The sequence below is a fragment of the Lontra canadensis genome, unplaced genomic scaffold (assembly GCF_010015895.1).
Source record: "Lontra canadensis isolate GAN:19392208 unplaced genomic scaffold, GSC_riverotter_1.0 scaffold17, whole genome shotgun sequence".
NCBI lineage: Eukaryota > Metazoa > Chordata > Mammalia > Carnivora > Mustelidae > Lontra > Lontra canadensis.
This window is the reverse complement of record NW_022631011.1, coordinates 19,093,172-19,118,204: the sequence shown is the minus strand read 5'-3', so window position 1 is coordinate 19,118,204 and position 25,033 is coordinate 19,093,172. Positions and strand designations below refer to the sequence as shown.

Genomic DNA, 25,033 nt, shown 5'->3' with positions numbered 1-25,033 from the left:
AAAAACAAAAAGTTATATAATCCCCAGCAAGGCATGAAGCATATGGTTAGAAGATAATGCCCAAGTTTTAGAGCCTAAAATAAAGAAAGTAATGGGAGAAGACTGGGGTATAATAAGAAGCCGCACTGGCTCATTTAAAATGTTTTAAGAATGCTATAGAACTGATTGATAGTTCCTTTGTAATGAGCTGTAAAAGGGTATGGATATAAAAATACCTATAGTGGGCATTTTTAAAGATACATTGGAAGGATGAGACAGTTTTTGTCTCAGGTTTCTGAAATTATAATTTGCATCTTTGTATGGAGTTGTTCATTGTGTTTCCTTGAGGGTGCTATGACCTTTTATGTGGGGTAAAGTTTATAATGGCACTTGTTTATTAAAATATGTTACAAAATATTCTGCCTATAAGCAACATTTGTTATGATGAGTTGCAAATAACCAGTTTTGACCAGTGTGTGAATGCAATATTATTTAGTAATACAAGAAGTTATAGGGACCACAATTAGAGGCTTGGGTTCTACTTCCTTCTTGGTGATTATCTTATAGCATGACGTGAACCAAGAGGCCTCTTTACTTTTTGCTTTAGTTCCCTTTTCTGTAAATGAAAAATATGTTTTAATAACATTTTGGAGAGGTAATACCTTTCTTCTTAGGGAAAAAAAAACAATGAGTCCTTTACAGTTTTCCCATGAAAAAGGTAAGATTTATTACCATTACTCATTCTGTCCCTTCCCTGACCCCAAACTGTTAATGCCTCCCTCTTTCCTGCTTTTTCAAATCTTAGCTTCACGTTCTGGCCATCACTGTCTTCCATAATCCTTATCCACCCTCTTTAATTAAAGGGGCAGCTTCATGGTTTTACATATGTTTGTGGGTAGAGGAGAAAACACCTTTATTTATGCCACACTCCCTCTTTTGTATCCTCCGAGAATCTCTGCACATTTCTTCTCCTTGATGAAGCCTTCTGGATCTGCTCCAGCCATTTTGACTCTTATTCTTTTTCTGAACTTAAAATCTGTACCACATAACATTTTAGAGTATCTACTATTTGGTTTCATATTCACTTTAATTTCAAGTATACTTAATGGTCTTCTCACAGCAACTGGATAGTAAGATCTTTAAGAATCTAGGTAGCATAGGAATGCCTGGGTGGCTTAGTCAGTTAAGTGTCTGCCTTCAACTGGGGTCTGGGATTGAGTATCGTGTTGGGCTCTTTGCTCAGCGGGGAGCCTGCTACTCCCTCTAACTGCAGCTCCCCCTGCTTGTGCTGCCTCTCTCTCTCTCTCACTTTCTCTCTCTCTGACAAATAAATAAATTCTTAAAAAAAAAAAAAAAGCCCTAAAAATCAGGTAGCATAATTCCACTTGTATTTTTATCACACGATATACTACAGTGGAGGGGGAAAGTAAGAAGTAAACATTTAAGTAATATTTCTTTTGTACCAAGTATTTTAGTATGTTATGTAATGTTAAGGATAGTATTTAATCCCCTTTTTATATGTGTGGAAACTGATTCAGAAACTTTGGGTAACCAGCTAGAAAGTGATGGAGCCCATATTCACATTTAAATTTTTCTAGTTCCAAAGCCTCTGCTCTTTGCATTGTATCATGCAATTTAATATTTGTCTAATAATTAGCTATCATATCATGAATATGGAAGCCAGGTATATATCACACAGGCAATTAATTTCTTTAAGCTGTAGTTTCTTTAATAGTAAAATAGGTACCAAAATAACACCTGCTTTGTAGGGTTGATGAAAGAGTTAAATGAGGTAATAATACATGTTAAACATCTTTCACAGTGTCTGGTTCACAGCAGATATTTAATAAAAGATAGCTCTTATTATTTACTATCCCTTCATTTTACTTTTCCCTTCACTTTTGTCTGAGATTTTTCCAGCTCATTCATTTATTATTTCAAGATATTTTTGTTGAACACTTATGTATGCCAAACATACTGCTGGGTCCTAGGGTTTCAGAATAAATAAGACTCACTCCCTATCCTCAGAGCTTAATATCTAAAAGGCACATTAGATGATTAAGTAAATAGTCTCAGCAAGGCCTAAATGAGTATTATGATGGGGAGAGAATGGGGCAGTATGGGAACTCTAGGTGTTAGGAAGATTCTCCTGAGGAAGTAATATTTAAATAGACACCTGAAAGATGATAGGTTGAAAGTGGGGAAAAGGAAGAGTATATCTTAGACAAAGGAAATAGCATGTGAAGACCAATCAGCAAAAGACAACTATATTCTATGAATTGGAAGGCATTCCAGATTGCTGAAGCAACGTAAAACCAGGAAGAGATAAAGCTAGAAAGAGGGGCTGGATCATAGAATGACTTTAAGGAAATAAGAATATCTGTTGTCGTTCTCTAGATTTTTACTGATCTATCCTTCTAGTAACAGACTGCATTTGACCAACCACAGAGGTACTCGTGACCCAGGTAGAATAATGCATAGTTTCTGTCCTCCTGGACACAATGATGACCATGTGCCTGAAATCTAGCCAGCGTAAGTCCATCCTTAGGACTTTTTAAACTAGGGATAGTGGTAGCTTTTTTCCTCTGGGACAGCTGTTGGGATGTGTGTCCAAGATTGCCAGTGGCCATCTTTTTTTTTTTTTTTTTCCTGTGACAGAGAAAGCTTCTCTTTTTTAAGAGAGCAAAAGGCCAATATGCAAAGAGTAAATATTACAGTCCCTAGATCTTTCTGTTCCAAGTCCAGCTCTGTGCTGTCTCAGTTTGCTTAGTGAGAAATGCTCCTTATTAGTACAAGCTTTTAACCAGAGGAATGCCACATTCAGATTTTCTTTTTTTTCATATTTTTATTTTTCAAGATTTCTCAGACTCCAGTGTGGTCAGTGGATTAGATAATATCAAGACTGGAAGTCGGGAAACCACGTAGGAGTCTATGAAGCAATCCAGATGAAACATAATACTTTTTACTATGGTTGGGACAGAAAGCCCATCCAGAGAAACTTTAATGGTATAGTTGAAACAGTTTGTTTATTTAGATGGTATTGGGGCAGGGGGTGGGGAGAGGAGAGTAGGAAGGAGTCAAAGATAGTACCTCTGCTTCTGGATTTAGCCTCTTAGTAAATGGCCCTGCCGCTTTTTTAGAGCATATGAAGATCTAAGTTTGACTGAAGGATTGAGGTTCAGACTTGTTGAGGTTGAGATGCTATGGAAACTATAGTAAGTAGCCTTTAAAATGACCTCCAATGATCTCCACTTTCTGGTGCTCATGCCTTTGTGTAATCCTCTCCCCCTTGCGTGTGGGCTGAATCTAGTTACTGGTTTCTAGGAATCCAGATAGGCAAAAGTGATGGGATGTCACCTCAGAGGTTAAGTTACAAAGAGATGGTCACTTATGTCTTGCTCATCCTCTTTGATTCTGACTTGCTTATTCTTATGGAACATAGCGGCCATTTTTAGTTGCACCATGGAGGGTCCTATGTAGCAAGGAACTGAGTCCCAGCAATGAGTGAGGAACTGAATCTAACAACCATGCAGGTGAGCTTGGAAATGGATCCTCCCTCATAAGCCTTGAGATGAGTATAGCCCTGGAGGGCAATTTGATTGCAGGCCTGAGAAAGACCCTAAGCTAGAGGATAAACTGTCCATATTCTTGACCCACAGAGACTGTGAGGCATGAGTATACATAAATATACATGTTTGGAACTCAGGAGATTGATATGGACTAGAGATAGTAATTTTGAAGTGCATCATTTGTCTCCCCTGCTTAAAATATATGTTGAAGGTGAAGTAAATGTGTATTCTTGAGTACTCTTCTTCTCTTGAAAAGATGAAATGTAGACCATAGACTAATGGACTGTGTAGAGCATAACCTACAACCATGAGGGACCTTAATTACCTGTGTGTGGTCTACCTTGACTAAACTCTGGTAGGAGTGGGGGTAGAAACCATGTTACTATCAGCTAAAGGATGATGACAGTATTTGGGTTTGAAGAGATTGAGAGAGGGATGGGATTGAAGTGAAGTAGTCTTTAAGAATTTGTTTAAGATAAGGGAGACTTTAGCATGTCTTTAAATTGTTGGTGAGAAAAAGCCAGTAGAGAGATTCAAGGTTTGTTTATTTTGTGTTTATTTTATTTTTAACTTTTTATTATGGAATATTTTGAACACACAAAGATATAAAGGGAATACCGTAATGAACCTCTGTATACCCATTATCCAGCTCCAACAATTACCAACATTTTACCAATCTGTTACATCTTTCCCCGACTTTTCACTCTTTCCAGCAGAATAATTTGAATTGAAATTTTTATTGAGATAATTGTAGATTCACATATAGTTGTAAGAAATAATACATAGAGATTTGGGGGCACCTGGCTGGCTCAGTTGGTAGAGCATGCAGCTCTTGGTCTTGGGATCATGAGTTTGAGCCTCATGTTGGGCGTAGAGATTACTTAAATATATAAACTTAAGAAAAAAAAAAAAGAATACATAGGACTTCTTGTGTACTTTATCCATTTTCTGCCTAGTCTAAAAACCTTTTGCATAGATCACAAAAATTTTCTCCTGTATTTTTTCCTAAAAGTTTATAGTTTTGCGTTTTACGTTTAAATTTATTATCTATTTTGAGTTAATTTTTGTTTATAGTGTGAGATATAGATTAAAATTCATTCTTCAGTGGAGTATTTTTTTTAAGATTTTATTTATTTATTTGACAGTGAGATAGAGAGAGCACAAGCAGGTAGAGTGGCAGGCAGAGGGGGAGGGAGAAGCTGGCTCCTCAATGAACAAGGAGCCCGATGCAGGGCTTGATGCGGACCTCAATCCCAGGACCCTAGGATTATGACCTGAGCTGAAGGCAGATGCCCAACCGACTGAGACACCCAGGTGTACCTTAAGTGGAGTATTTCAAAATAAATCCCAGATAACAAGATATTTCATCATTTCAATAAAGTTGTCTCTTAAGACTGTTATCATTCCTGATGAAATTGACAAAAACTCTTTAATATTTTGTAATAGTCTACATTCGGATTTTCCTCATTGCTCACCAAAAGTCTTTTTGTAATTGTGTTGAGTCTGAATCTAAAGTCTGTGTACTATGCTTAACCCTTAGGTATCTGTTTCATTCTTGAACAGCATCTCCTCTTTTTTCATGGCTTTGACTTCTTGAAGAGACTAGGTTAATTGTTCAGTGGAGTGTGCCACTTTCTAGATTCCTCTGATTGTTTCCTTGCCCTCAGAGATGCTACTATTTGGAGCGACAAATATAATAATAATAATTCTTTAAAATTTAAAACAAATTTTTTAATAAAATAAATAAATAAATAAATAATTGTAAATGTGCTGACTGAAGAACAGAATGGGTTGTTATTTAAAGAATAACATAGAAGGACTCCTTGAGGTGAAATTGGAATTGAGACTTGAAATAGGAAGAGAAGCATTCCAGGCAGAGGGAGTATTACATGTGAAAGTTCAGAAGAGGGAAACAGAATTGTAATTGGAAAAAGTCTTCAAAGAAGGTAATGTGGTTGGAGTTTGGTGAATAACAAGGACATACCATTGGAGAAGTAGGCAGGAGCTAGATCATGCCCAACTTTATAGCCAAGACTAAAGAGTTTAAAAAGATTTTCTAATTGCAGAGGAGTGCTGTGGAAGAATATTCAAATGTAGAGTAATCTGGCCCTACTGATGTTTTTAAATGCTCACCCTGGCAGCCTTGTAAAGACTGATTAGCAATACAGGATGGGGATGGGAGAATGCAAAGGGGGGAACAAATGTAGAAAGTGGAAAACCTGTTAGGCTATGCAGTCATGTATAGTCCAGGCAAGAAATGATGGCTCCTTGTATTAGAGTGTTGATGGGGAGCTGGATAAATTTTGTAGGTAAAGGGGCACCTGGGTGGCTCAGTGGGTTAAGCCGCTGCCTTCGGCTCGGGTCATGATCTCGGAGTCCTGGGATCGAGCCCCGCATCGGGCTCTCTGCTCAGCAGGGAGCCTGCTTCCTCCTCTCTCTCTGCCTGCCTCTCTGCCTGCTTGTGATCTATCAAATAAATAAATAAAATCTTTAAAAAAAAAAATTTTGTAGGTAAAATGGACAAAAACAAGGTAATTGATTGGAAATGAATGGTGTGAGAGGAGGGGCTATAAAGGATAACCCAGTTTTTGGCTTGAACAGTGGAATGGATGGTGACTCATTTTCTCAGATGATTTCTGCCTGCCAGTTTTATAGAGACCATCAATAGGCCTGAGCAGTGGAAATGTAATCAAGGCAAAAGGACTCACAGTGACTCCCAACCCCCTGGCTGAAACCAGGCAGGCCCATCACGCAGCCCATCTCAAAATATCCATAGGCCATAACTAATCAATGGGCTACTTACAACTAGGCACAGTTACCAAAAAAGGGAAAATTCCATACATCCCCATATCTCCTCACCTTCCCCCTTTATTTATTTATTGTTCTTATATTTGAGAAAGAGAGAGAAAGAAAGCTCAAGCAGCGGGGAGGGCCAGAGGGAGAGAATCTCCAGCAGACTCTGTGCTGACCATGGAGACTGAGGTAGGGCTCAAACCCACCACCCTGAGATCATGGCCTGAGCTGAAATCAAGAATTGGATGCTTAACCGACTGAGCCACCCAGGCATGTTTTTCTGTATTCGTAGATTCTATTTGTAATTATCTTGTTTAGAATTTTGGTATCAGCTTTCCTTTTTTTTTTTTTGTTTTATTTTTTGACATGAGATTTCCTAAGTGAAAAATCATTAATACTTTTCTTTATTTAGAAAATGTTTTATTTGCCAGATTTTAACATTGTTACATAACTTTCCAAAACAGAGTTAAGAACATTTCCATTTTGATCTGTACCATGGAATAATTTTTTTTTAAGATTTTTTTAAGATATATTTATTTATTTGTCAGAGAGTGAGAGAGGGAGCACACAAGCAGGGGGTGGGAGTAGGCCGAGGGAAAAACAGGCTCCCCACTGAGTCAAGAGCCCTTTGTGGGACTCAATCCCAAATTGAACTGACTGAGCCACCTAGGCGTCCCATGCATGGAATAATGTAATAACATTATATAATGGAATAACATAGGAGTTACCCATAACAGAAGATCAGGAAAAATTCATCCATGAACTTCCTAGGCATAAGACTTGTTTTTGAAATTATTCCATGTTTGTTAGAGAGACTGTGTTTTCTATATTTTCTTGAGTCTACATGGGCAGTTTTTAATTTTTCTAGTTTGTCATCCTTTTCACTCACATTTTCACATTGATTAACTTAGGGTTATAATTTTTAAGTTCCTGGTTTTTCACAGTTGTATATAATTTTTTACACTTTGCCCCTTTTGGCTAGATTAACTGAGACATCTCTTCATTATTACTTAAACTGTCTCTTGGCATCACTTATCAATTTTATTGTTTTTTCCATAATCATTAATTTCTGCTTTTTCCTTATTTCACCTTGTAAGCTTAGTTTAAATACTTTTATTCCTTTTTGAGCTTCTTGAATTCATACTTAATTTTTTATTTGATTTTATAAAATGAGATTATGAATTTTCTTGTGAGAATAATTTTAGCCACATACAAAAGACTTTGATATTAGGATTTTTATTTTAAACATTTTCTAGGGGCTCCCGGGTGGCTCAGTCGGTTTAGAGTCTGCCTTCAGCTCAGGTTGTGATCCCTGGGTCCTGGGACACAGCCCCACATCAGGCTCCCTGCTCAGTGGGGAGCCTGCTTCTCCCTCTCCCTCTGTTCCTCCCCCGTGTTTGTGCTCTCTCTGTCTCTCTCAAATAAATAAAAAATCTTTAGTAAACAAACATTTTCTAGATACTCTGTGTTGGAAGTTTTAATTCGTAATCCCTGTAGGTTATAAAGTTCAACATGAGTCTCTTAGATGTAAGTGGGAATGTTGAGGGAGAGTTGTTGATTTTAGAGAGGATGATTAGGGAAAGGCCTATCAGGTAGATTGACAGACTACAGTGAAGTGAGGGAACGGTAAGAGCAAAAGCCTTGATAAGTTGTCTTAAGTTTTATTTAATTGGAAGATGTAGTCTCAGGTCTAGTTCTGTATTTGAGCTATTCTGTATTTCCACTTCAGTGATACTAATTCAGAGCCCACCTGTTTGCATAATTAGTACTAGTATCACACTTGGCTACAAGGCAATCATAAACACAAATACTTGTATCAAAATATTTAGACTACCAGTGTAATACAGAATTTAACTTCTCGTCTATTACTCTTGAACCCCTGAGAAGATGGGCATGTTTCCACAGAAGTCCCAGTTTGAGAACTAGTATCCTTACGCATTATTCTTTAGACATTTTCCTACTTCATTCCCAAGGGAAGGGATAGAGGGAGGAACAACAGTGATTCGTCTTGGTGTATTCATATTTGATTAGAGCTTTTGTTGATCAGTAACTGGAGTGAAGGCATTTGGTCTTTCCCTTGGCTGCTTATAGCCCCCAAGCATTGTCCCTCCAGATTGTGAAATACAGGGAGAGCTTTCAGAATTTTATCTACTTAATTTTCCATACACATTTATGCTATCAGTACTCGTATTGCCCATTCTCTAAATAATCCATATGGATTTCCAGCATTTTCTTTCATTTTGGTTAAAATTGCTCTGTATCTAGTTAGTACTTCTTTAGGTGTATTGCTTGAGTTTAAGACATTCGTGTAGTTTCAGCATGGGTGGTATATTCTTCCAATTTCCAGCTATTTTTCCTCTTTGGTTTGTGTTTAGAGAATGGACTTCTAGTAATCCTGCACCTATGCAGCTGTTTTCTTAGAAGTCTACTTTTCTCAGTTTTACTGAATGGTTAAGGAAAAGTCTTTTTCTCTAAGTCATGTCTTGCGATAATTTCATTTTAATGTTAAAACTGACAATTAATTATGTTTTTTAAAATTGTTTGACAGGTTGGAATCCGAGGTACTGATATAGTTGTGCTTGGAGTAGAAAAAAAATCTGTTGCCAAGCTTCAAGATGAAAGAACTGTAAGGAAAATTTGTGCCCTTGATGACCATGTTTGCATGGCTTTTGCAGGTACTTATAGAACCACAGTAATAATACAGAGTATCATAATGTAGTAGGGTAACACAGTTGGCCCCTCCTACAGTCATCCTGCTACACTTACGCAACACATGGAGATATGCTCCATTTCTTTTTTTTTTTTTTGAAGATTCTATTTATTTATTTGACAGAGAGAGATCACAAGTAGGCAGAGCGGCAGGCAGAGAGAGAGCAGGGGAAGCAGTCTCCCCGCTGAGTAGAGAGCCTGAAGTGGGGCTCTATCCCAGGACCCTGAGATCATGACCTGAGCCGAAGGCAGAGGCCCAACCCACTAACTCACCCAGTTGCCCCCATTTCTTAACACAAACAGTATATCATATCTTTTCTGGAAGATCACATCTATATAAACATGGATTTTGATAATTAGTTTTGATAAAGCAGTAATGTTAAAAGATATATACAATACCTTAATTATAACTTCAGGTAGCTGTGTTTTCTTTTTAAACTCTTTATTTTGAAACAATTATAGGTACTCAGAAAGTCATTTAAAAAAATGGAGTGGGGGGCGCCCGGGTGGCACATTGGGTTGAGCATCCGACTCTTGGTTTCCGCTCGGGTCATGGTCTCTGGATCGTGGGATCAAGCCCTGAGTTGGGCTCTGCACATTCTTTCTCCCTCTACCTACCCCTCCCGCTTGTGCACTCGCTCTCTCTCACTAGCTCTCTCTTTCTGAAATAATCTTTCAAAACAAAACAAAACACAGGGAAGTATCCTTTATACTGCGTTTCCTCCAATGGTAACATCTTCAAAAACCAGTAAAATGACATTGTTCCACAGAATTTATTCAGATTTAAACAGTTTTATATGCATTTATTTGCATGTGTACATGTGTGTGTAGTTTTATTAGACTTATCACATGTGTAAGTTCATCTAACCATCACCACAATCAAGATACACAATTCTTGCATCAACCCAAGACTATCTCATGCTATTCCTCCTCATCTCTAACCTCTGGTAGCCACTAATCCATTCTCTTCTCCATCTCTTAATTTTGTCATTTTGAGAATGTTTAGTGACTAGCATCCTGTGATACATATATAACCTTTTCATCTTAGCTTTTCTTGTTCAACGTAATTCCCTTGCCATTCATCCAAGTTGTTGCATATATTAATAGTCACTTGCTTTTTATTGCTGAGTAGTGTTCCATGATATGGATGTGCCACGCTTTTGTTAACAACTCACTGGCTGAAGGACATGGATTATTTCCAGTTTTCGCCCATTACAAATAGAGCTGGTGCGAACATTTGTGTACAGGTTTTTGTGTGAACATAGGTTTTCCCTTTTTTGCAATAAATGCTGAAGAGTACAGTTGCTGGGTCATATGATCATATGATAATGCATGCTTAGTTTTATAAAAAGCTGGCAAATTGTTTTCTAGAGTGCCTGAACTATTTGCATTCCTACTAGCAGTGTATAAATGATTCATTTTCTCTACTCCTCAACAACCTTTGGTGGTGTTACTGTTTTTAATTTTAGACATTCTTGTAAGTGTATAGTGCAATCTCATTGTGGGTTTAATTTGCATTTGACTCATGGGTAATGATGTGGAATAGATTTTCATGTGCTTATTTGTTTTTGTATTTTAGCAAACAAGGCATGTTTCTTGTCGTGTGTGCGTGCACATGCATCCATTTTCCTTTTTATCCCCCTGAAATAAGACTTCAATGTACACAAAGAAAGCTAACATTAGTGACAGAGAAAGGAAGAAGGGTGGGGAGCCCAGGCAGCCCAGGGAAACAGGTGAGTATGGAGACAAAGGCCTTATGGCAAAGAAGACACCTGGGAGAGAAGGAGAGCTGAGGGTGGGCCAGGCAGGTAGAGGCCCCATTCTTGCCTGGTGTGGGTCCGGGGCAATGTCAAGGCAGGCTCTTGCTTCATCACATTGGTCCTCTTCTGGCCCCTGTTCTATGCTCCCTTCTGTTCCCTGAGCCCTTTTCGCTTCCCACCGGAGCCAAGAGCCTGAGGCCGGCCCTACCTTGCAATTTTAGTCTTTCCAGGGCCTCCTTGAGTCTTTCTACTGGGCCAGCAACTCCTGCCAGCAGATATAGGTGTGAGCAACATGGCCTGGGGCTCTCCTGGATGTGGGTGCTAATATGGAGGCCCAACTGCATGCATAGCAAGCTGCAGTTCTCCCCGTTGGTCTGGGATGGGGAGTCCTGGCAGCTGACCACCACCCTAGGCAGTATCAGAAGCTGTGGCACAGGTAACAGACCTTGTGATCTAGCTCAGCACTGGCCTTTGACTCTTGCTCCTGGTAAGGTGGCAAGGTCTCAGATCCCAGGTACTACCAGAGGGATTATGGCCTCATGAGGCTCAGGACCTGGCTGAGCAAAGACAGCTGGGCCTTCTTTTGCCAGACAGGGAATGTCTCTTGCTAGTCCAGGATCTGGGCAAAGACCACAAGGCTAAGCTGTCTTCAAAGCTGTCTGCTCCAGAAGGTCACGTCCAGGAAGAACTTCATGAGTGCCAGCAGTTGTAATGGTGATCTGACACCTTGCTCGGGGTACAGCACAGCTGCTGGAGCTTCCCTGGCCACTCCTGGATGTTCTTGAAGAGTAGGAGCAGAAACTGCTGGAGATTGGTCTTGTGTGGCAGGCAGAGCCACCCCCCCACCCCCAACCAGCTCAGGACAGCAGCTCAGTTTGGCCCAAGAGGTCCCCATCAGTGGAGGCCCCTGGCTGTGCAAGGGTACTCAGTGTCAGGAACTTAATAGAGATAGCTCAGGCTAATGTCTAAGGCAGTCTCCAGGGGGCTGTTCTGCTGCTCACTCCAGCTCAGGCTAGTGTCATTTTTAAACACTCTTCCACCATGCTGACAGGGCCCCTGCAGTCCCAGAGCAGGACTGTGACCTCCCAGGCTGTGAAATGCCTCCATGACCTCTTGCAGTGAGGGGCACCACCAGTGCTTATCTCCATCAAACTGATGGAAGAGCCTATCCATACTAAGATCTCATAGGAAGCCAAAGGCTCCTGAAGAAGTTTCTGGAGGCCACATCAGCCGCTGGAAGAGCCACTGGAGCAGAGGCACCAGGCAGTCAAGGGTGCACAGGTAGAGGTTGTTCATGAGGCCACTGTGCAGGAAGGATAGCTGCTGGGCCACTGGGCATCTGAAGAACAGCTCCCTCAAGCAGCTATGTGGCTTCAGGTGAGAACAATCCAGAATACAATGCAGGAGGTGATACCTGGGTAAAAACACTGTCTCACTGGGATGTACTGATAGGATAAGGCTTTCAGGCAACAGTAGGCTATCAGTAGTTAAGTTTTTGAGGAGTCAAAGTTATATGCAGACTTCAGTTGGGGGAAAGGATTGGCATCCCAACCCTTGTGTTGTTTAAGGATCAACTATACTCCTAAAAAACCCATGGGTCAAAGAAGACATCAAAAGAGAGGCACCTGGGTGGCTCAGTTGATTAAGCATCTGCCTTTGGTTCAGGTCATGAACCCAGAATCCTGGGGTTCCCTGCTCAAAAAGAAGCCTGCTTCTCCTTCTCCCTCTGCTGCTCCCACTGCTTGTGCTCTCTCTCCCTCTGTCACATAAATAAATAAAATCTAAAAACAAAGACATCAGGAGAGAAATTAGAAAATATCTTGAGACATGAAAATGAAAACAACATATCAAACTTATGGAATGCAGCAAAAGCAGTGCTAAAAGGAAAATTTGAAGCCATAGCTGCTTAATTTTGAAAAAGGAAGAAAATTTTCAATTAACTAGCCTAACATACCCTAAGAACTAGAAAAAGAAGACCAAACTAAACCTAAAGCTAGCACAAGGAAGGAAATAATAAAGATTAGAGATACAGAAAATAGGAGAACAAAAAACATAAATCAGTAAGACCAATAGTTTTGTTCTTTGAAAAGATCAACAGTATTGGCAAACCAATTGGCAAACCAATTGTTGCCTAAGAACAAAAGAAGACTCAACTAAAAGCAGAAATGAAAAAGGAGACATTATACTAATGATTTTATGGAAATAAAAAGGATCATCAGAGGATACTATGAACAGTCATAAACCAACAAATGAGAAGAAATTGACACATTTCTTGAAACATACAAATTACCTGGTTACTCAAGAAGTGTGTGTGTGTGTGTGTGTGTGTGTGTGTGTGTGTATATCTCAACAGATGTATAATATAATAAGTAAAGAGTGAATCAGTAATCAAAAACCTCCCAATAAAAAAACTCCATGACACTCTGGTGAATTCTACCAAATATTGAAAGAATTAATACCAACTCTCAAACTCTTCAGTAAATTGAAGAAGGAATGCTTCCAAACTCATTCTATGAGACCAGCATTACCATGATACCAAAACCAAAGACACTACAAGAAAAGAAAACTACAGACCAATATCCCTTATAAATATTGATGTAAAAATCCTCACAAAAATACTAGCAAACCAAATACAGCATATTAAAGGAGTTATATACCATGACCAAGTGGGTTTATTTCTGGAGTACAAAGATAATTCAACACATGAAAATCAATATAACTATACCACATTAACAAAATGAAGGACAAAAGTACATGATCATCTCAATTGATTCATAAAAAGAATTTAACAACATTCAATACCCTTTCATGATGAAAACACTAATCATTAGAGAAATGCAAATCAAAACCACAATGAATTACTTCACATCCATTAGGATGGCTATTATCAAGAAAACAAAATAAGGATTAACAAGACTGTGGAGAATTCCAAACTTTGTGGACTGTGGGTGAGAATGTAAAATAGTATAGTCACTATTGAAAACAATATGGTGGTTTCTTTAAAAATTAGATATAGAATTACCGTGTGATCCAACCATTCCACTTCTGCATATATATCTGAAAGACCTGAAAGCAGGGACTCAAAAAGATATTTGTATACCCATAATTGTAGCTTATAGGTAAAAGATGGAATCACAATAGGTAAAAGATGGAAACAATACATGTATCCATCAATGGATGAATGGGTAAACATAATGTGCTATATACATACAATGGAATATAATTAAGCCCTAAAGAAGGAAATTCTGACACATGCTATGATATGGATGAATCTTGAAGACATTATGGTAAGTGAAATAAGCAGTCATAATGGGATAATTACTCTAGGGTTCCATTTATGTGAGAATACCTGGACTAGTCAAATTCATAGACACAGGAAGTAGAATGGTGGTTGCCAGAGTTTGTGGTGGAGGGAGAATGGAAAGTTATTTCATGAGCTCATAGTTTCAGTTTGGGAAAATAAAGTCCCAGAGATGGATGGTGATGATTTCCCAACAGTGTTCTTAGTTCCACTGTACTGTTTTTAAACTTAGAAATGGTTAAAATGATAAATTTTATGTTATGTACACTTTACTATGATAAAAGAAAAAAATTTTTAAAGAAATCATCTTAGTATAAATGATGTGAATGCTTTAACTTCTGATATACATACTTTTTTGACTTAATATAAAATTTTAATATGAATATGACTTTTTAACAGAAAAAATAAGCATTTACTAATATTCTTCCCCACATGTTAATTGTTTTTTGTAATTGGAAAATGCCTAAATGTCTAATACTGGGGAACTAGCATAATCAAACATGGTATAGGCTCTAGAACCATACCAACCCGGTTCTAAGCCAGACTTCCTTGCCCACTACACCTGTGACTGTGGGCAAGGTACTTAACTGTTCCTTGCCCTCACTTTAATCTTAACATGAGGCTAATGATAGTGTTATCATTATTGATTTATTACAATAATTAAATGAGTTAATACATAAGCATTTTTAACAATGTCTGGCATGTATTATTAATATTACCACTACAATTACTACTACTACCATGTTATCATTCTTACTATTTAATAGCAGTTTAAAAAGGAGATCATAGTCCACAACTAAATAGTCAACTAATCTCCAACAAAGCAGGAAAGAATATCCAGTGGAAAAAAGTCTCTTCAACAAATGGTGTTGGGAAAACTGGACAGGGACATGTAGAAGAATGAAAATGGGACCACCTTCTTACACCATACACAAAAAATAAATTCAAAGTGGATGAAAGACCTAAATGTAAGACAGGAAACCATCAAAATCCTAGAGGAGAAAACAGGTGGCAACCTCTTTGACCTCAGCCTCATCAACTTCTTACTAGATATGTCACTGGGGGCAAGGGAAACAAAAGCAAAAATGAACTATTGGGACATTATCAAGATAAAAAGCTTCTGCCCAGTGAAGGAAACAGTTAACAAAACTAAAAGGCAACTGACAAAATGAGAGAAGATATTGCAAATGCCCTATCAGCGGTAAAGGCCTAGTATCCAGAATCTATTAAAAAAAAAAACTCATCAAAACAACACTCAAAAAATAATCCAGTTAAGAAATGGGCAGAGAACATAAACAGACATTTCTCCAAAGAAGACATACAGATGGCTAACAGATAGAGGAAAAGATGCTCAACATCACTCATCATCATGGAAATACAAATCAAAACCACAATGAGATCCACCTCACACCTGTCAGAATGGTTAAAATTAGCAACTCAGAAAACAGATGTTGGTAAGGATGCAGAGAAAGAGGAACCCTTTTGTGCTGTTGGTTGGAATGCAAACTGGCGCAGCACTCTGGAAAACAGCATAGAGGTTTCTCAAAAAGTTAAAAATACAACTACAACTGCAACTGCACTACTAGGAATTTATCCAAAGGATACAAAAATGCTGATTCCAAGGGGCAAACACACCCCAGTGTTTATAACAGCACTATCAACAATAGCCACCCTTACAGAAAGAGCCCAAATTGTCCACTGACTGATGAATGGATAAAGAAGAGTTGTCTGTGTGTGTGTGGGTGGGTGGGTGGGTGGGTGTGGGTGTGTGTGTATAGGAAATTTACTCAGCCATCAAAAACAGTGAAGTCTTGCCATTTGCAATGATGTGGATGGAACTAGAGTGTATTATGCTAAGCAAAATAAGTCAGTCAGAGAAAGACGAATATATGATTTCACTCATGTGGAATTTAAGAAACAAATGAACACAGGAAGGAGAAGAAAAATAAAGATAAAAACATAGAGGGAGGCAAACCATAAGAGACTCTATAGTTAAGAGAGCAAACAGGGTTGCTGGAGGGGAAGAGGGTGGGAGGATATGTTAAATGGGTGATGAGCACTGGGTGTTATATGTAAGCGGGGAATCACTAAATTCTACTCCTGAAACCAGTACCAGTACCACTCTATATACTAACTAAATTGAATTTAAACAAAGGAGGTCATAGGATCTATATGTATTGACATGGAAAGTATTTACAATATATATTAAAAATAGTGGGTTATTGAATAATATGTATAATATTGTTTTGTTTATAACTTGTGGAATTATATGGTAGCTTTTATTCCCTCTGTTGGAATATTTTACAAAGAGTACATATCAGAAAAAATATATAGTATCATCTTGAAAAAATCACATTCTTTTGTCAATGTTGTTATATTGTACTTTTAATTTTTAGAAAACAGCCCTTAGGGGGAAAAAAATCAAAGAATTTGAAAAAAATAATTCTTTCATGTGCCATGTAGAATTCCATTTAAAAGTAGAAATTTTACACTGTGAAAATAATTTCAAGATACAGTTGTGGTATGAATTCAAAAGCACTAGAGGGGCACCTGGGTGGCTCAGTCAGTCAGGCGCCTGCCTTTGGCTCAGGTCATGATCCCAGGGTCCGGGGATCCAGGGTCCTGAGATTAAACCCCTCAGCAGGCTCCCTGCTCAGCAGGGAGTCGTTTCTTCCTCTAGCTCTCTCTTGCTTGCTCTCTTTCTCAAATAAATAAAATCTTAAAAAAAAACAAATGAAAGCACTAGATGGAGGACTTGTTTCTTTTATAGATTGCTTATATATAAACAAAGTGAAATTGCAGTTTTTTAAAGTTTTTATTTAAATTCCAGTTAGTTGGGGCACCTGGGTGGCTCAGTGGGTTAAAGCCTCTGCCTTCGGCTCAGGTCATGATCTCAGGGTGCTAGGGTTGAGCCCCGCATTGGGTTCTCTGCTCAGCGGGGAGCCTACTTCCCCCCAACCCTGCCTGCCTCTCGGCCTACTTGTGATCTCTGTCAGATAAATAAATTTTAAAAAATCTTTAAAATAATTTCAAATTAGTTAACATATAGTGTATTATTAGTCTCAAGTATACAATATAGTGATTCAACACTTTTTTTTAAAGATTTTATTTGTTTATTTGTCAGAGAGAGAAAGAGAGAGCATAAGCAGGGGGAGCAGCAAGCAGAGAGAGAATAGGGAGAAGCAGGCTCCCCGCTGAGCAAGGAGCCGGATGCAGGACTCGATCCCAGAACCCTGGGAACATGACCTGAACTGAAGGCAGATGCTTAACAGACTGAACCACCTAGGCTTCCCTGATTCAACACTTCTTAACAACATCCATTGCTAATCACAAGTGTACTTCTTAATCCCCATTTCTATTTCACCCATCCCTCAACCCCTCTGATAGCCCTCACTTTATTCCCCATAGTTAAGAATCTGTTTCTTGGTTTGTCTTTTTTTCCCCTTTTCTCATTTGTTTTGTTTCTTAAGTTCCACATATGATTGAAATCATATAATACTTACCTTCCCTGACTTATTTTGTTTAGCATGATATTCCCTAGCTCTAGCCATGTCATTACAAATGGCAAGATCTCATTCTTTTTATGGCTGAGTAATATTCTATTGTGTATATATATGTATACACCACATCTTTTTTATTCATTCATCAGTCGATGGAACTTGGGCTATTTCCATAATTTGGCTATTATAAATAATGATGCTGTAAACATCAGGGTGCATGTTTCCTTTTGAATTAGTATTTTTATATTCTTTGGGTAAATATCTAATAGTGATCACTGGATTATAGAGTAGTTGTATTTTTAACTTTCTGAGGAATCTCCATACTGTTTACCAGAGTGGCTGCACCAGTTTCCATTCCCACCAACAGTGCAAGTGTTCCCCTTTCTCCACATCCTTGCCAACACATACTCTTTCTTGTGTTCTTGGTTTTAGTCATCCTGACAGGTGTGAGGTGGTATCTCATTGTGGTTCTGATTTGTATTTCCTTGATGATGAGTGATGTTGAGCATCTTTTCATGTGTCTGTTGGCCATCTGGATGTCTTCTTTGGAAAAAAGGCTATTCATGTCTTCTGTCCATTTTTTAGTTGCATTATTCATTTTGGGGGTGTTGACTTTTATAAGTTCTTCAAATATTTTGGATACTAACCTTTCTCAGGACATTTGCAAGTATCTTCCATTCTGTAGGAAGAACAAATATTTTTAAAATGTCTATAGTACCCAAGGCAATCTACATATTTAATGCAAGCCCTATCAAAATACCAACAGCATTTTTCACAGAGCTAGAACAAAGAATCCTAAAATTTGTGTGGAACCACAAAACACCCTGTATATAGTCAAAGAATCCTTGATAAAGAAAAGCAGGGATCACAATTCCAGACTTCAAGTTATATTACAAGGCTGTAGTGATCAAAGCAGTACAGTACTGGCACAAAAACAGACATATAGATCCGTGGAACAAAATAGAAAACCCAGAACTGAACCCACAACTGTTGGTCAATTGGTCTTAGGGAAAGTAGGAAAGAATATCCAATGGGAAAAAGACCGCATCCAGGAAAAAAAAAAAAAAAAAAAAAGTTTCTTCAACAAATGGTGTTGGGAAAACTGCAAAGCAACATGCATAAAAATGAAAATGGACCACCTTCTTACACCATACACAAAAATAAATTCAAAATGGATTAAAGACCTAAATGTGAGACCTAAAACTATAAAAATTCTAGAGGATAACATAGGCATTAACTTCTTTTATGTTGGTTATAGCAACTTCTTCCTAGATATGTCTCCTTAGCCAAGGGAAACAAAAGCAAACATAAACTATTGGGACTTCCATCAAAATAAAGTTTCTAGGGACACCTGGGTGGTTCAGTTGGTTAAGCATCTGCCTTCAGCTCAGGTCACTGATCCCAGAGTCCTGGGATTAAGTCCTGCATCAGGCTCTTTGGTCAGCAGGGAGCCTGCTTCTCCCTCTATATGCAACTCCCCCTGCTTGTCTGCTCTCTCTCTCCCACTCTAAGAAACAAATAAATAAAAATCTTTTAAAATAAATAATTAAAAATCTTCTACACAGCAAAGGAAACAAGAAAACTAAAAGGTAACCTACAGAATGTGAAATTGCAATTTTCAATGCTATCTTTAAATTGAAGTTGTTCTCTTTTTCCTAGACATTTGGTATTGATTAGTGTAATTGTTATTTCTTATGTTAAAAACAAACACAATCACACAAATGTATTATATGGTTTGGCAAATTTATCACTGATTTTTTTCTTGAATCAGTTATATCACTACTTTTTAAATATGCTTCTGTGTTTCTGTAGTTTTGGATCATATTTACACTGTAAAGGGGAAATAACTTAGAAATCTCCTTTCGGATCACATTTTCTAATTGAGTGTAGCTTTTAATCCATAGGATAGGTAAAGTGAATCTCTTCTCATTTCTTTCTCTTGTATAACATTTTCTAATAACTTTTAAAAACTGCTTTTAAAAAGTAGAATCCCCCCAACATGGAGCTCAGACTCACAACCCCAAGATCAAGAGTCACATGCTCTACAAACTGAGCCAGCCAGACGCTTCTCATATTTTGCAGAGAGAATAGAATCAGTTTCTCCCTCTTTAGCTACCCAATTAAAATTTGCACCCTACCCATGAGTATTGGGGTGATTCTTAGTGGCATATTGTGACAGGTTCTTCATTATCTTCAGGGATTGATAATTCTTCCATTTGTAGAAACACAATTTAAAATGGTGTGGAAGTGGAAAATGAGTTTGTGAATGCAAAAGACTGATGATTATTTGAGAAATGACTGTTACAGAGATTTTGTGAATGCATTTTCCTGGCAGTGTGCTATTAAGAGAATGGGGAAAGAAACAAAATGGCCATGTAAAGGACAAATGCCAGAGAAGTCTTTAATAGAAATGTTTGCAACTGTTGCTTTTAAGTTTTGGGACAGTTGTTGTTTTTATATAATTTACATAATTTACATAATTTTATATAATTATGTATTCCTTATGGAAATGTGGAAAATTAATTACATGAGGTATTGGTATAAAAGGAAGACTATTTTCTTTTTCTGTTTTAATATTCTTGATTTTCAAACCCTTAATCTTAGACAAAAAGCTAATAGAAATTACATGTCACAGTTATATTGAATGCAGTTTGAATTCAAGGGGTATGAGTTTGATAATGAGTATATTGATTTTGGAACCAGGATAAACCATCAAACTTTGATCAGTCTGCCTTTGATATCTTCCCCAAAAATAGTTTTTAGAAACATGACTATAGAGATTTTTAGAAAATGTTCAATAAAATCTAATAAACAGACTAACTACTGTGAGTTAAACCATTTTGATCTTTCAGAAATAGTTTACTTAACGTTAGTGTTTATTTTTCTTTAAAACCATTTTTTTTAAAGATTTCATTTATTTGAGAGAGAGAGCATGAGAGGGGGGAGGGTCAGAGGGAGAAGCAGACTTCCCACTGAGCAGGGAGCCTGAGACGGGACTTGATCCTGGGAGTCCAGGATCATGACCTGAGCCGAAGGCAGTTGCTTAACTGGCTGAGCCACCCAGGTACCCTTAAAACTATTTCTTTAAAAAGTAAATAAGAATGCATTAGATTAAGTATTAAATGTTGGATGAGTGATATTCTGTTTTGTAGATTATTTATAATGGACGTATATTGAAAAAACAATGGACATTATAAGAAAGATTTCATGGTAGCTAAAAAGAAAAAAATCCTTTTGACAAGAGTCATTCTTTTTTGAAAATGTATTACCTACTTTTATAGGACTGACTGCTGATGCTAGAGTAGTAATAAACAGAGCCCGTGTGGAGTGCCAGAGTCATAAGCTCACAGTTGAGGACCCAGTCACCGTAGAATATATAACTCGCTTCATAGCAACCTTAAAGCAGGTAAGCCACTATTCCAACAGATTTCTAAAGGTTTTCTTCTTTTACATCATTATGGTTCCCGTCATGGGAATACTACAATATTTCCAGTCATTTAATCTATTAAATCTACTAAAATCCTTATTCCTTCTCACACTTACTTCATATTCATACTCTTATTCCAGTGGACTGCATTGATTTGAGCATTAGAAATCTCAATTACTATCAATTCTAAGAATTATTTTAAAATTTCAAAGAGCAATAAATCTCATATTTTTTTTAAATTTATTTATTTAACAGGGATCACAAGGGAGAGAGGCAGAGAGGCAGGCAGAGAGAGAGGGGGAAGCAGGCTCCCTGCCCAGCAGAGAGCCCGACACGGGGCTCGATCCCATGACCCTGGGATCATGACCTGAGCTGAAGGCAGAGGCTCAACCCACTGAGCCACCCAGGAGCCCCAATAAATCTCCTATTTTAAGAGGATTTCTATACCTCTAGTGATAACAGTAATGAAAACTTTTTCTTTTCTTAATATGTTTACTAAAGAAATGCCCATAGTTCTTTTATCTACAAACCTAACCACAACTGAGCAGGTTTGGATATGACCTGTTTTGTTTTGTTTTAAGATTTATTTATTATTATTATTTTTTTAAAACAAGATTTTTATATTTATTATTATTTTAGAGAGAGACAGAGAAAGAATGCAATGGGAGGGGGACAGAAGGAGAGGGAGAGAAAGAATCTTAAACAGGCTCCACACTCAGCACAGCCCAGTGCAGGGCTCAGTCCACAGCACTGAGATCACAACCTGAGGGGAAATCAGGAGTCAGATGCTCAACCTACTGAGCCACCCAGGCACCTCTGGATATAATTTCTGAATTCATACACAGGTACCTGGTTTGACATTAAGTATAATCATAATGTATATAAGTTATTTGTTCTCTATCTTTTATGTGTACTTTACGTTTGTCAGCATAATCCTTATGCATACTTCTCATTCTTACTAACTATATAATACTGTTTCCAATTGTTCACTGGTAATTATTTAGATTGTTTCCAGTTTCTTTCCATTTCTCATTCTCTTTCTCAATTTAGTACTTTAATAACATTACTCTATCTTTGTCATGGCCTTTGTTTTTCTTTTTTGAATTATATTGTTAAATTAATTTTCAGTAAGAAATTACTAGATTAGATATTGTAATTGGTTTTAAGACTCTTGTTATATGTAGCTAAATTGCTTGCTAAAAAGATTGAACCAATTTTTATTGTGCAACCAGCAAGGCATAAATGTATCCCTGAAGGATCATCAGCCTAGGGTTTTCTTTTTTTTTATTTAGCAAATAAGTATGACATAGTACTGTAATAGTTGTTTTAATTTGTATTTTATAATTAGTAGTGAGGTTGATTTTTTTCCCCCACATGTTGGTTTGCTATTTTCATTTCTTCTAGTGTAAACTATCTATCCTTTTGACAGGCACTCTGGTGGTTAAGAATGTGCCTCCAAGAGCCAGAATTTGGGTTTTTTGAATCCTGGGTTTGTTACTTCCTAGTTAGTGTTGTGAGCATACTATGTAGCCTGTTTTGTCTTAATTTTTTATTTATAGAATAAACATTAAAATAATACCTACTTTGTTGAGTTGCATTACGGATTAAATGATTTAATACATTTAAAGCATTTAGAACACTTTCTGGCATGGATTTTGCCATTTGTCCATGTAGAGATTTTTTAAATAAACTATATATATTCTAGATACTAAAGGTTTAAATTATATACTTATAAAAAGGTACCTTGTTTTTTTTTTAAATTTATGTTGCAAGGAAGTCCAACATTTTTATATTATTATACTTTATCTTTTTATTTGCTTCGATTTTCTCAGCAGTTAAAAGGGTATCCACTGCAGGTAAGCCTGCATGGCTTAGTAGGCTAAGCATCCACCTTTTGATCTCAGCTCAAGGCTTGATCTCAGGGTCCTGAGTTCAAGCTTCCTGCTGAGCTCCACACTATATTCACCAAAAAAGCAAGGTGTAGAACATTGTGTATACGAGGTTCCCAATTGTGGTTTTTAGTTTTTTTTCTAGAAGAATAAAGGCTCCCGCATAGAACATTTAGTATTGTAAACCTGTAGCAGTGTGATTGCTACTGGGAAGGGATCTGGGGCTCTGCAACAAAAGAGATCCTTTATGTACACCTTTTGTACTTTTAAATTATTTTAAGCCTGGGCAAGTACTTTTTCATTAAAGAAAAAAAAAACATGGTTGATTAAACAAATAAAAGGGTCTCTTCTCTGAGGTATATTTACAAAGCATCTACTTCATACCTGTGTGAACTAGGAATATTGGGAAATACAGAAGAATGAAGACAAATAAACCCTGTTCTTTAAGAATTATTTACATTTGTAGCCCAACTGTTTGCATTCAAAATTTGAGGTCCTAATAAAAATATATAATAATAAAATATAAAAATGGAAAAAAAGGTGTAAGTTTGAGCTTTCTGTCAGGGCTGCCCTATGTACAACTTCTAGGAGCACCAGTCTTAGAATTAGTGTAAATTCCACTCTTTGGAGCACAATCCAGGAAGTTCTTGGCACAAAAGTAAAAAGAAATACAATTGGTTTCCAGTGCCCTGCTGTCTGGGAAGAAAAAAAAATGTGTTTTCTTCTAAAGAGACAAAAGGTTTCCTTGTTCGAGAAATGTCTTAGTTGAGTTTTCTGTAGAGATAACTTAGTATATAGGGAACAGAATATATTAGATAATAATAGTATCAAGTAAGAATATTGATTATAATGGTAACATTTATTGTGTCTCTCAAAGTCAGCCCCAAGAACTCACTTCCAAAGTACAGCTCACCAAAATCAGCTTTACTAGGTAGGAACCAAAATGGTGTACATATACAGTTCTCTGCTATATTAATAAGATTATAATCCAGTTATGTTACCAAAAAATATATAAAGAAACAAGACAACAGTTTTAAGACCATATATAAGCAAAGTTACTATTTTGTTTTATCCACCATATACATTAATTTCATAATTAATGTGATAATTAAAATTTGATAATGGATTGATAATTAAAATTTCATCATGGATAGAAGTTAGTCCAGAAAAAGTCAGGAAGAGGATCTTAAATACATAATAAGAATCGAAAAAATTATTTTAGCAGGAATACTTTACTATTAAAAAATTTTTTTAAGATTACTTATTTATTTGGGGGAAAGAGAGCAGAAGCAGGCAGGGGGCAGAGGGAGATGGAGAAGCAGACTCCCCACTCAGCAAGGACCCCTACATGGGTCTTGATCCCAGGACCCCGAGTTCATGACCTGAGCTGAAGGCAGACACTCAATGAACTGAGCCACACAGGCGCCCCTGCTATCAAAATTTCTTAGTTGGTAATAGTGTCATTCTTTGTATGGCCTCATACAGAAAGTAATTATAAAAACATTTTATTTTTCAGAAATACACACAAAGCAATGGACGAAGACCTTTTGGCATTTCTGCCTTAATTGTAGGTTTCGATGACGATGGTATTCCAAGATTATATCAGACTGATCCCTCTGGTACTTACCATGCTTGGAAGGTAAGTCATGAATTTGTTAATGCATTTTAGAAGTTGAATACATGTATTCATAGTAAATGTTTTATCACTTTCAGGGACAGGACAAAAAATTACGTTGCATTAAAGTATTGATGATGGTACAAACTTTACATAACTATTTAGCTAGTCAGCAACTATGATGTTTTGATGGATAGAAAAACACTTTGGGTTTTTTTTTTTAATATTTTATTTAACTGACAGAGAGAGAGAAAGAAAGAGAGCACAGGAAGGGGGAGCAGGCAGAGGGAGAGGCAGGCTCCCCAGGAGCAGAGAGCCTGATGCAGGACTCAGTCCCATGATGCTGGGATCATGACCCTTGCCAAAGGTGGACATTTAACTGACTGAGTCACCCAGGTACCCCAACACTTTGGTTTATTAGTCACAGGGTCTTCTTTTGAAAAGATGTGACAAACCTAAGTATATATAAATGGCCAAATAAGAGATATATC

At 37.4% G+C, this 25,033-nt stretch overlaps 1 protein-coding gene and 1 pseudogene across 1 annotated transcript in view; one reads left to right on the top strand and one right to left on the bottom strand.

The window, feature by feature from the left end:
• PSMA8 (proteasome 20S subunit alpha 8) overlaps positions 1-25,033 on the top strand; it is a 38,133-nt gene that overhangs the window by 2,011 nt on the left and 11,089 nt on the right. The window contains exons 2-4 of the mRNA XM_032859834.1: positions 8,890-9,016; positions 20,893-21,017; positions 24,444-24,566. Of these exons, the coding sequence (XP_032715725.1) occupies positions 8,890-9,016; positions 20,893-21,017; positions 24,444-24,566 (375 nt within the window). The remainder of the gene's footprint in view (positions 1-8,889; positions 9,017-20,892; positions 21,018-24,443; positions 24,567-25,033) is intronic.
• LOC116868829 lies at positions 10,921-13,848 on the bottom strand (annotated as a pseudogene).